Below are 12622 nucleotides of genomic sequence, written 5' to 3' on the forward strand. Positions count from 1 at the left end.
GTCTCAGAAGCATAAAGCGGCGCGTAGAGCCGGCGGGGGCCTCGGGCGCTGGGGGCCCTGGGAACGAGCCGCCCGCGGACACAGCAGCCGGCGGGACCGTCGAAGGTGCAGGGCGACAGCGGCGGGCGGCGGCGCCCAGGAGCACGAGGAGCGAGCCTGAAGGCGGAGCGAGCCGCGGCCGGACCCCCAGGGGTGCGGGCGGGGGCGGGGGCGGCGCGATGACGTCACTTCCGGGGCCGGGGTATATAAGCTCGTGCAGGCCGGGCCCGCGGAGAGAGGTGGGTGGGCCGCGGGCGCTGGCAGACGGGGAAGCCGAGCCCTCCGCCGCGCAGTTCGCGCCAGCGCCGCTGCCACCCGCTCCCAGGCCGCGCGCGCCGCCAACCCTCGCCAGGGTGCCCGCCGGTGCCGCCCCCGGACCGCCCGCCGCCCGCCGCCCGCCGCCCGCCGCCCGCCGCCCGGGCCTCGGGCTCGCCATGCGCTCCGCCGCCGTCCTGGCCCTTCTGCTGTGCGCCGGGCAAGGTGAGCGAGCGCGGGCCCCGCCGGCCCCAGGCCCAGGCTCGGCCCCGTCCCCCGCCTCCCGCGCGGCGAGCGTTCAGCACCGCGGACAGCGCCCCGCCCCCGGACCCCGCGGAGCCCCGGCCCCAGCCGCCCGATGTGTGACCCGGGGGTCGGACCCCTGGCGCCCCCTCCCGTGTCTGGGCTCGGCGTCTCGAGTGCCCGGGGGCCAGTCCTGGCCCGCGCCGTGCTGCCCAAGGTCATGGGCGAGATGGGACCGCCGCAGGCTCCCGCCCTCCCGTCTTTTGCTCTGGGCTTCTCCCTCTCCTTGTCGTCGCTCACAATCCTCCCCCTCCGGGGTCCCTCTTCCTCTCCCCGCCTCCTTCCCCACCCCAGTCCCACTCAGCCACTGGCCTTGTTTTCATAGCACTGGCCTTCAGCTATCCCCCACCTCCCACAAACCCAGAGCAGGAGCTTTCCCAAAGGGAAGCGTCAGGGAGCTCAGTGCAGCCCCTGGGGACCATCCCCACGGGGGCAGCAGCCAGGGAAGGGAAACAAAACCAACCCCAGCATCTCAGTGGGGGCGGGGGGGAGTTTTGAAGGAGAGCACGGGGGTGAATGGGCCCCCTGTGAACCCAGTCAGGAAGGATTGGGCTCTCCTCTTGGAGCAGAGGCATGACCCCAGCTCTCTCTTTCTCTTCCCAGCCATTGCCCTTCCTGTGAGCAGCCCGGTGAATAAAGGGGACACTGAGGTAAGAAGGGGTACGGGAATGCCCCAGGGTAGTGGGTGGGAGGCCCCCATGAACACCTCACAGCCAGGTTTTGGTCAGCTGCAGGAGTGAGTCTGGCATAAAGCCAAGAGCCAGCACTGCGGCTGCTGAGCCTGGGGACAGCTTGTAAAAGAAGATATCAAAGATTGCTAGATTTCCCTGCCATCCCGCTGTGGGGACTTCCCCAGCTTCTTCTGAGCTGGGTGTGCTGCCGATGGGGCCTGGCTCTTAGCTACTGGGCCAAGATGCCAGGCTTGTTGCTGTGAATGCTCCAAATCTGCAGGCCCTGCATGAGCTGCTGGGGGGCACTTCTCTGTGGTTATGGTTGTCCGCAGACCTGCAAGAATGGTCTTGACTTCTCTGGCTCTGGCTTCCCTCTTTGAGCTTCTCCTCCTCCTCAGGCTCTGCCAGCAATCCCTCCCCCCGCCCCAGCCCCCCCCCCCCCCCCCCCGGGCTGCATAGGCCCTCAGGCCCCAGCTGTCCCAAAGGCCACGAAAAAAACCACTCTTGAGCACCCACTCTTGAGCACGGCTTCTGCACCCAGGGGCCTGGCCATTGGGGCTGATGGTAGACGTCAGCCAGGAAAGGGCCTTAGGAGATACTAGTGGGAACCTGTAGCCAGTGAGACGATCTCTGTTGGGTGTGTACTTGGAATTCATTCATGTCTGGGCTGGGGTTCTTTTTCCAGTCTCTGGTGCTTACAGACCCTCACTTGCAACTCAGATACATTTCTACCTTTTCAGGGCCTGTTTTCTTCCATTCCAGAGGGGCTATGGTTAAACCCAAAACATCAAAGCAATTTCAACCTCTATTTGCTCAGTTATATTTCATGTGTTTTCCTTGCAGACAGGCCTATATGTGGGCCTCTACCACTGTGTGGTTTTGGTAAAATTCCTTAATTTTTCTGAGCTGCCCCTTTATCCATCTATAGTATTTCCCTTGAGGGAAATTGTGAGTGTAGGAATCATAGATGTAAGGCACCTGGCAAATAGCAGGTCCTCGGTAAATTGGCACCCAGAGCTTCCCCTCTGAGCTCCTTATTATTCTTTGGACCCATACCCAATTTCTCTCTCCCAAAGTCTGTCCTCATGGACTGCTGATTATCTGATATTCCCAGTGTAAGGTCGACAGCTACAGGGGGAGGCAGGGTACAGGCTGCAGGGCCCTTCCTACCAGATCCTTCATGGTCACCATACTGGACCCAGCAGCCTGGGGTCTGGGGCACCATAACAGCTAGTGAAGACCTAAATATTCCATCCTATGATGCTGTGACTACTGCAGCGCCTGTTTGCCAGTTTGCCATCCTCAATTTTTGGATGGGTTGCTTTGGCATGACATAAACACAGCCTGCCACCCCCTCACTCCCCACCAGCATTGCCTAATGCATGTCTGACACCTCCTGCTTCTCTGCCCTGCTCTAGGCAGCCAAAGCAGGTGGAGAGTTGTGAATCCCTCCCTTGGTGTGTGTGGCACTTCACACTTTATAGAGTGTTTTCCCATCTGTGTCTGATCACCCTGGGAGGGGAATTGGGAAAGTCTTCTTGCTCTCATTTTACAAATGAGAAAGTTGAGGCTCAGAGAGGTCAAGTCATATGTTCAAGATCACCCATTGTGGATACAGCATGGCAGCTGCCACTACCTTCAAATATCCATGTATCAGCTGCCTAATTACCCACTGCACCTTGCTGGGCACTGGACAAAACGTTCAGAGATATGGCTGCTGTTGGCCTGGGGCAGGCACCCAGGTGTAGCTGATGTGAGCCCACATCCAGCCACAGGATTTATCCCCAGGGTAAATATAAATCCAGACCATGAGGCTGTCACTCTCTGCGTGTAACAACACCATGGATTTTGGGAGAGAGTGACCCAAGTCCTGTTTCCAGACAGGGTAGAGCTAGGGAAGGTCTTTGCTCTCTGGGCTGTCCAGAAGTACTTCCTGGAGGTAGTTGACCTTTGAGGCACCTGCAAGACTAATGTACTTCTAAAAGACATACCTTAATGCCCAGGAGCAGCTTCCCCATCGTTAGAGAGACATGTGGTACTGGGTACCCAGTACTCAGCTCCCACCATGTCTCACCTTTGAGGGGTACCTGCTGGCTATATCATTAGAGTGCCTGGCACATGGCAAACACCATCTAAGGGGTTTCTATTATTGCTCTTATTGTCTGGCTGGGAATGCAGAGCTGTGCGCCTGAGACAGGCATCCAGGGACTCCTGAAGACAAAAGCAAATGGTCCTATGTTCTCATTAGGAATTTGTCCTGGAGCTGAGCCCCAAACACAAACCAGCCCCAGCGTGCCCCCACTCTCTTCCTAGGTGATGAAGTGCATCGTTGAGGTCATCTCTGACACACTCTCCAAGCCCAGTCCCATGCCCGTCAGCCAGGAGTGTTTTGAGACACTCCGAGGAGGTACAGGCAAGGCTGGGGGCGGCGGGGTGGGGGTGGGGGTGGCGGCGCACTGCCCCTGGGGCTGGGAGGTGAGGATACAGGTCTGTGGCTTTTGGCAGAATTCAATGATTTAATTCAACAGTCACGGATCAAGTGCCTGCCCTGGTTGGGCTTGTGCTAGTGTTGAAGTGGTACAGGGAGAGGAGGGGGTGGGGGGTGTCACAGCTCCTGGAGCTTGCAGACCAGCAGATAGAACAGATAGGAACACAATTAACTAGAATTCTGGGTGGAATGAAACCAGGGCCGGAGCAGCAGGCCACCTGGTCTACCCTGTGGACAGAGATGTTGTGTTATGATCTCTCCAGAGCCAAGAACAGCTGGTGCCCGGCAGATAGTCTGTAGGTTTGTGATGAGGAAAGGAGTGTTGTGGGCGTGACAAGGACGGAGTGTTTCCAACTAGGCAGTTGAGTCTTGTCCAGCTGTTGGAGGGTCCACCATTAGCACTGGGGGCGGACCATCCGGGAAGAGTCAGAAACCAACGGATAGGAAAGTCAAGAAAGGGTAGAACACGGTGTAGAGACAACCCCGGCCGCACCTGAGGGCCTGGCCTCTCCCGCGGAGGCCTGGGCGCTGGGCTGGCTGGTGCCTGACCTCTTGAGGCCGTAAGAAGCAGTGACGTTGGGAGGGCAGCCAGTTCCACTGTGTTCTCTCAAGATGCAATCTCGCGGCTGCTCCCCAGGTTTTCGGTTTCCAAAATAAACTTGTGCTCAGCTGAAAATTGATGGTAATCTCTTTCTCGGCTGTTCTCTGGAAACCACTCATAACGACTCTCCCTCCTTGCAGATGAACGGATCCTCTCAATCCTGCGACATCAGAATTTGCTGAAAGAGCTCCAAGACCTTGCTCTCCAAGGTATTTTCCAGTCTCTGCATAGGAATCTGGATAAATTCCAGTAATTGATAGAAAGCCAGGATGGAAGTTTGAGCAAGGTCCTGTTTCTCTCTGACTCAGTTATTTCCCTGCCAACATAGAGGAGGAAGGTGGGCTCTTCCCTGTCCCAATTTGTCATTGATACAGTTAAAGAGATAAAAGCCCAGAGAGGTTGAGTGACTTGTCCAAGGTCACACAGTAAGTTAAGGACATGCCAAGATGTAGCTCTCCTGATACCCTGCTGTCTCTGGGTATCAGTCATCTCGGTGGGGGTACTTTTAAGACTACGTTGCAGTGTCTGTTAACTGAAAAGCAAATTGGTCTCCAGGAAAAAGGAGGGGCCCATTACCACTTGTGAGCTTCTATTCAAGGAGTAGATGGGGAAAGCAAGGTCTTGGTTGCCCCCAAAACACAGACCAGACTCTCAGCATGTTTTAGAGTCGAGTATGTCTTTCTCTCCGAGATTCAGAAACATCCAGTGATACTCTTGGGAATGGAGTGACTTTGTGGGGGTAGTGAGCTCCTTGTCACTGAGGCTATGCAAGCAGAACCCAGATAGGATGCTGGGATGGAGAGTTAGGCTGATGTCATCCCGTGGATGCCCATGCCCAGATCGCTTCCCAGATTCCTTCACATGTGGTTCATGTGAGTCACAGAGATGTCCCTGGTACATTGAAAAAAGATGGGTCCTGGCCTTGCATCTTTCCAAGGTGATGTCCTGTGGGAAGCGGCCGCTGGCGCTGTGCCTCTCCCCAGGCACTGGCCCTCTGCCAGAGATCTGCATCTACGTCCACCGAAGTGAGGGCTCACTTTCGGGGCTGGGCTTCTGTGGGTGCGGTGAGGTGGGAGGCGCGCAGGCTGCTCTGGCCCTGGGAAGGCCGCAGTCTAGGGCCCACGGGAAGACCCACCACGAGTGCGAATGGACGGCAGGCGCCCGGTCACGCGGCCACCGGGAGCCTAAAGTGAGTGCCTGGCGCGGTGCTGGCTGGGGCCTGGCTACCACCGCCTGTCTCATCCATTTCATCTTCATTGACCCTGGTGGGTTTTTTTTAGCTAAACATTAAATATTTTATTGCAATATGATAATTTAAAACTTAAATATTGAATGACTGACTTATTACATTTAAATAATTAAATCAAGTCAACGGAGACTGTTCCAGGGGTACGTGTCCTGGTGTGTCTGCACACATGGATGTGCGTGTCCAACACGAACCTTCTCGATGCGCATGCGCATCACTGCTCTCTAGTAAGAGTACGGGATGAGGCTACGTGTCCGCCTGTCTGCCTGCCCGCGCGTCCTCCCGTCCACTCCCTCTTCTGCACTCAGACTGTCTCGTGGGCACCCGCACCTCGGCTAGCTCGCCACCCAACATCACATGGTGAGGAACGAGCCACCGGGAGGCGTGACCCGAGGCCCACAGCCGATGTGCCGGCGCCTCCACCCGCCCCAGGGATTCCCAGCCTGGTGAAAACTGCAGCAGCATCTGCAGAGGTGGCCTGGCCGGGGGGCCGTCATCAGGAAGCGGGCACGGGTGGGGACAGAGGCAGGAGCCCGGGGCCCAGGCAAGGAGAGGGCCGCCTGCAGATCCTGGCAGAAGCTCAGGCAGCTGCTGCCCAAGGACCAGGCCTGACAGGGTCCTGGAGGGACCTGGTAGGAGGGGTCCTACCAGTCAGTACTGAGGGGCCCTCACGCTCTGCTCCCCGGACCCTCAGCTCCATCTTTGTTGCTGTTGGAGGCAGCAGGCGAGGCTTGTCCTCGTTTCCCAGGTAGGAGAAATGTGTGCGTGGAGAGGGGCTGTGGCTGCGACGGGCCCTGGCTGGGAGGGGGCGGGGAGCTAGCACCCCTGCCCCCGGACTTGGCGCTGACTCATCCCACCGGGCAGGCCTGGAGCACCACGTGCCCGGTTTACAGAAGGAAAGGGACGCCGTCACTCGCAAATATGCCAGGGCTGGGCTTAGCCAAGTTGGACTTTGTTCTTCTTTTCTTTTTTTCCCCTCCTTCTCTCATACCAGGTGCCAAGGAGAGGGCACATCAGAAGAAACACAGCAGTTCTGAGGATGGACTCGCAGAGGCTCCTGACAAGCAGAATGACCAGGCCGAGCGGAAAGGTCAGTGCTGCCAGTCTAGCCAGAAGTGGGGGAGAGAGGATGTAGGAGCAGTACTTATAAGGATTGGGAGGGGTTAAGGAGCCCCTCCGTTAGGGCCTGTCAGGCAGCTAGCTCTCATTTTAATCTATCCTGCACAAATGGAGAAACTGAGGCCCAGCGTGCTTTAAGCAGCATCACTACAGATGCACCTGTCCCCCGGGATCTAGTGGTGCCTCAGCATCAGTCCTGTTGTACGAGGATCCCAGACTCAAACACTGAACCTGGATCATCTTTCTTGAAGCCAGAGAGCTTCTAAGGTCAAAGAGATCATGGCTTAGGTCACGGGGGATGCCCCAGGACTCGTCCTCCCACTTGGCAACAGCCACAAACCACCTCCGCTGGGCCTGCCCTTTGCATGTGGAAGGTGGGGGGACAGGCCAGTTCCAAGGATCAGGGGTCTCTGAGGGCTTTCATTTGGGGAGGCAGCTATGCGTCACCTGCATGTGGCACTTGGAGGCCCTGCCGCTTACAGACAGTGAGCATGGACAGGTCACCGTGCCTGTCCACGGGTCGGGCAGCGTTTCTGTAGATAGGATGGGGACACTTGGACCTGGGGGCCCAGAGTCAAGTGGTAGAATGTACTTGGTTACACTGCTGGGTTTACTTTTCCTGGTTAAAAGGTACCTTCAAGGCAGCCACCAGAAAATGCCTTTTAACGAACCCATACAATTAGGGATGGAGCACTTCCAAAGGACACTCAAGGCAGAGAAGCTCATGTGGAGGGGAGAACAAAGCTGCAGCAATGGTGTCTCTTACACAGAGAGGTTAAGGCACTTGCTCAAGATCACATAGCAATTTAGCTGATGTCCTAATTTTTAGTTCTGGGATCATTTTCAAGGTCTTTATTTTTTTTAAATCACTTCCTGCTTTAAGAAGTAGAATTACAAAGAAAGAAACACATACCCATTGTGCTGGGGTCAGACCCAGACATGGAGCAGGTAACACTAATTGTCATGAGTGTCTCAGGTGGGACTCACTGGAAGCCCAGAGATTCAATGACTGAGTTCTGAAATCGGGGGAGACCCCAAGTGCAGCCTGGTCCTCAGGGCCTGTTGTTTCTGCAGAGGTGACGGGAGAGGCATCCCCCAAGGATGCTGTGGAGAAAAGAGAGGACTCTAAAGAGACAGAGAATGATGGAGACACAGACGGAGCCAGGCCCCAAGCCTCCCAGGAGCCTGGACGAGGGCCCCAGGTCGAGGGGGACAGCCAGGCCCCAGGGCAGCAGGAGGCTGCCAACACTCACTCCCTAGCCAGCCTTCCCGGCCAGAAACACCCAGACTCACAGGCCGAGGAAGACAGCGAGGGCCTCTCTCAGGGCCTGGTGGACACAGAGAAGGGCCCGGGTGCAGAGCAAGGGCAGCAGGCAAAGCGAGAGGAGGAGGAGGAAGAGGAAGAGACTGGAGAGAAGGCTGCGACTGAGGAAGAAAACCCCACGGAGGCACTTAACCCCCACCCAAGCCTCGGCCACCAGGAGACCCACAGGGGTGAGAGTATGTATGATGCCTGAGGCCTTAACAAGTGCGTGGGGGAGGGGGGGCTCACCCACACTCTCATTCCACCTCCACTGCAATCCTGGGAGGTCGGTATTAGCTCTTTTCCACCTGGAAAACGGGCTCGGAGGGGTTAAGTAATCTGCCCAAGCTCACACAGCTGATTTGTAGTAAAAGCAGAGATTCCAGCCCAGGTTTGTGTGACTCCAAACCCTGCATCTCTCACTCACTATTCTACACGGCCCCTCCCCTCCAACCCAGGAGACGAGAGGGTGAGTGGGAACAGAGGGACAGGTGAAAACGGGCTGGGCTGGGGGACGGTGTCAGCTTCACCCAGGGTCTAGGGGAGCTGCTGGCTCCTCAGAGGGCCTTGTCAGGGACCTTCCTGGCTCCCCAGCTGGGGCCCCGTGATCGGGGACTTCTGGGAGGAGGGGCCCATAGAACACGCAGGCTCTGGCCAACCTGCCTCTGAGCTTCGAGAGGCTCTTGCAAAGTGCGGTATCAAGGCAGCCTTTGCCTCCAAGTAGGATCATCACGGGGAGGCTGGGCTGGACCTGGCTGTGGTCTGCGGTCCCAGCAATGGCCACAGGCCCTGGGGAGCGGCAGGGGCCAGCGTGGTGCTCCCGCCTTCATTCTCCTGCTCTTGTGCACCACCTGCTCCAGGTTGGCCCGAGGCTCAGGCTGTGGACGAAGCCGGGAAGACAGGGGCTAAGGAGGCTCGGCCCCCTGAGGGAGAGGGAGAGCGGGAGCACTCCCGGCAGGAGGAGGAGGAGGAGGAAGAGGAGGAGATGGCAGAGGCCCCTCGAGGCCTCTTCCGGGGCGGGAAGAACAGGGAGCTGGAGCAGGAACAGAAGGAGGAGCAGCTCTCCAAGGACTGGGAGGGTGCCAAGGGATGGAGGATGGACCAGCTGGCCAAGGAGCTGACGGCCAAGAAGGAGCTGCAGGGGGAGGACGAGGACGACGACCCCGACCATTCCATGAAGCTCTCCTTCCGCGCCCGGGCCTACGACTTCAGGGGGCCTGGGCTGCCGCTGCGTCGAGGCTGGAGGCCGACCTCCCGGGAGGACAGCGTGGAGGCGAGTCTGCCCCTCCAGGTGCGCGGCTATGTGGAGGAGAAGAAGGAGGAGGAGGGCAGCGCCAACCGCAGGCCAGAGGTTGGTACGGGGCGGGCTCCAGCCCCAGGCCAGGCCTCCAGAATGCGGGCCAGCCAGATGTGCGGTCCTGCCCCGCGGAGGGGACATGGCCAGTCCTCGGGGGTCTGAGCCCGAAGAGGCACACAGATGGGGCGGGGTGGGGGGCTCTGGGGAGCGGGGCAGGGCCGGGAGGGCAGGGGGGTAGGGGGGTGAGTGAAGTCTGGCTCACAGGCTGCAGGCGGCTTGGGGACATGTTCCGGGCAGGTAGGTCTCTGTCCCGCAGCGGGAGGGGCTGGAGTGAGTGCAGCTGCGCAGAGGGAGCTCCCAACGGAAAGCGCCAGGCAGGGGCCGGCCTGGGGAGGCCCGACTGGCCCCGAGAGTGGGTAGGGCCAGGCCCGGGGGCCCTAGAGGACGGGGAGGCCAGGGAAGCCCCTGCACTCTGATCCAGCAACACCCCTCCTGGGAGGCACACTTTTCCCCCTAGGTTCAGACCCTGCCTCCTCTCCTGAGGCAGGGCCGGCCACGGGACCTCAGGCCTGGTGGGGAGGGGGTGAGGGAGGCACGGAGGCCCCAGAAGACCTGGGTTCTGCCTCTTGCCAGCTGTGTGACTTTGGGCAGGTCATTCCCCTTCTCTGAGCCTCTGTTTCCTCCATCTGAGAAATGGGAGCAAGGTGACCTTCCTTGCTCACCTCATTGTTGTGGTCGGAATATAGGAGCATTCACAGCCTGGCTACAGGCAGGGCTACCCCGTTAGTTCGATGGTGTGCTGGGACGTAGCTGCAGAGGTGAGGAGGCGGAAGCTGGGTCCCCGGCGGGCTGGCGACACTGCCCTGCAGCTGGAGGCGGCCTTTGGGGTCTGTGGTCCAGCCCTTGCTGCCCTGCAGGGCAGGGACCTCTCTGTGGCCCCAGTGCCGTCTGCCCATCCTGACACAGACGTGGCTCCTTCCTCAGGTCCCAACCATCTTTCTGGGCTGTGACCAGGTTCGTGGTACCTCCTTGGCAGCCGGAACCAGGATGCATCCCCAGGAAACTGCCCCCACCTAGCTTTGGTCCAAGACAAGCCTGGGCACCTCTGAGCACCCCTCCCCCCCCCCCCACACACACACAGAAGCTGGAGATAGCGGAGTGCCGTGAGGGGCCTGCCAGCTTCCTGTCTCCACAGGCAGAACAATGGGGACCCCAGAGCCACGAGGGCAGGGCAGGGCCTCCTCCCCACCAGCCCCAGGGTCTCCTCAGAAATGCTCCAGCATCACAAAAACTCACGCCTCAGGGGCTGCTCCAAGACAAAAGCTCTAGGGCCCCTAACCATGGCCCGGTGGATTACTCCCTGTCCTGTCTGGCATCCAAGGTCACCACCGGGGGCGGGGCATGGCCTTCCCTAACTGCGGCTCCAAGTCCCAGGTGTGTGGACACAGGTCCCAGCTCTGGGGGTCCTGGCAGCTCCCCGAGGCTGCAGCGCAGAGCAGGGCTCACGAAGGGCTGCCCTGCCTGGCACCACCCTGGCAGCCAGAGCTTGGGGCCCCTGTGACTGGGGCTAAGGATCCAGGCCCAGCCCCCAGCAGGTAGAGGCCGGGCAGCTCCTGTATCCCCACAGCCCCTCAGGCCAGGAGGAGCACTGGAGGCTTTGTGTTCCCTGGGTTCACCCAGAGCCACCAGGGAGGAGGCCACTGGGGGTGGTGGAGTCAGGCCCTGTCCCCTCCAGTTCTCTGCACAGTAACCCCCAGTAACCCCAGCAGGGCAGCATCTCTGTCCCCACGGTGTGAATGGAGCAGAGAGGCCGAGCTACCCATCTGAGACCACACAGCGGCCACGGCACAGCCAGGCTAGAGGACCGCGCCCTCCACGCCGCCTGCCTGTCCTGGCCTGACCTGATGTTCGTTTGTTCTCTCCTAGGACCAGGAGCTGGAGACCCTGATGACCATCGAGGCAGAGCTGGAGAAGGTGGCCCAGCAGCTGCAGGCGCTGCTGCGGGGCTGACCCACCGGCCAGCCCCCCCCCCCCCCCAGGGCCCCAAGGCAGCCGGTGGTCCTGGCTCTGTTGTTCCCCCCGCAGGTCCTGGCCAGGTGCGGCTGCTGGTAGGGAGGCCGCTGCAGCCTGCCCAAAACCCAGGCCACCCTGGCCCCCTCACCCCTTTCCTCCTGCTCCCAATTCCTGCCCCTGTGCGCCCCTCTGCAAGGGCGGACCCCTCCACGACTTTAACCGGTTGTCTTTTCTCGCGAGACACAAGCAGATTTCTAGAAGTTTCCTTCCCACCATCAGAGCCATTGGGTGCAACTGCAATAACTTCTAACCTTTTGGTGAAAGCTGAGAATTCCTGACTGTAATTTATTCTTTACAAAATTTATCTAAGGAAAAATAAATCTGCTCTGGGCTCTTTCTGGTTTCTGTGACCGTTTCCCCCTCTTGACTCAGAGTGGGGGAGGGTGAGATGGGTCGGATTCAGGCAAAGGGACAAGGGGAGGTTTACTTCCCTGGAGCAAATCCTTTCTGGGCTACTTTTTTAGCCATGGGACTCTGGGTCCGCGACTTTGCATCCCTGGACGTCAGTCTCTTCATCTGAAAAATGGAATACTTATTTCCTCATCAGATGGTGACAGGGATTCAAAGGGCCCAGGGCCACAAAACCATGACGATGATGACATGAATCCGTGAAGGGTCTTGGCCACCTTGGGCCTCACTGATGAGGCTGGCGGGGGGTGCCCACTGCGACTGCTAAGCACCCCGAGGCACAGAGGGACACCCCCACGAAGAGCTGGTGCCATAAGACGTTTATGTCTTCACACATTTCAAGGGTGTGCTCCACCCCCAACAGTGACAGAAATGACACACCACATCAACCGTGTTCCACCAGGCTGTCAGATATCAAAACACCTGCTACCGAGGCCAGTTAACAGAGAAAACAAGAGGTCCCCTTGTCCCTGAAATAACCCACCCCAAAGATGGCCACCTGCGCTGTCATAATCACGTGGAGAAGCCAAACCCAAAGGGCCGGCAGATGTGTCCTGGCTCTTACAGAAGCCGTGACTCTACATACAGGATGTCCATTCGTAGAAACATCGTATGTGTGTATGTTCACAGATCAGATACAGAGCTGCTCAGGGTTCTGGGAAATGTTGCTTGTCGCTGGTGAGGAGGACTTAGCATTTGTCACAAAGCTCAGGTGTCACAAGAAACGCCACATTTTTGGTGAAGTCGCCATGCGAGGAGCTTTTTGAGAAAAAACAGATGTTGACAGGGTGTGATCCCACCAACAGCTCTGGAGGGAGA

The 12622-nt window shown here is 58.7% G+C and overlaps 2 protein-coding genes across 6 annotated transcripts in view; one reads left to right on the forward strand and one right to left on the reverse strand.

Annotated features, from left to right (window-relative positions):
• The window catches only part of ITPK1 (inositol-tetrakisphosphate 1-kinase), a 180785-nt gene that overhangs the window by 6164 nt on the left and 161999 nt on the right, over positions 1-12622 (reverse strand). The window lies entirely within an intron of this gene.
• Positions 410-11740, forward strand: CHGA (chromogranin A). Of its 3 annotated transcripts, none has more exons than XM_025467784.3 (8): positions 410-519; positions 1201-1247; positions 3582-3681; positions 4498-4566; positions 6598-6693; positions 7797-8222; positions 8886-9376; positions 11249-11740. In XM_025467784.3, exons 1-8 carry the CDS (start codon positions 474-476, stop codon positions 11330-11332), a joined length of 1359 nt encoding a protein of 452 aa, XP_025323569.1. In that variant the 5' UTR covers positions 410-473; the 3' UTR covers positions 11333-11740. The 3 variants fall into 3 exon arrangements, with proteins under 3 accessions (XP_025323569.1, XP_025323571.1, XP_025323570.1); XM_025467786.3 differs by having other exon boundaries at positions 7797-8216; XM_025467785.3 differs by having other exon boundaries at positions 3582-3675.

This window comes from Canis lupus, chromosome 8 (genome assembly GCF_003254725.2).
Source record: "Canis lupus dingo isolate Sandy chromosome 8, ASM325472v2, whole genome shotgun sequence".
NCBI lineage: Eukaryota > Metazoa > Chordata > Mammalia > Carnivora > Canidae > Canis > Canis lupus.

Coding starts and splice junctions, on each gene's coding strand:
- CHGA (XM_025467784.3), top strand. CDS start 474: ATGCGCTCCGCCGCCGTCCTGGCCCTTCTGCTGTGCGCCGGGCAAG. Junction 1,248..3,581: donor TGAATAAAGGGGACACTGAG/GTAAGAAGGGGT, acceptor CTCTCTTCCTAG/GTGATGAAGTGCATCGTTGA. Junction 4,567..6,597: donor CCAAGACCTTGCTCTCCAAG/GTATTTTCCAGT, acceptor CTCTCATACCAG/GTGCCAAGGAGAGGGCACAT.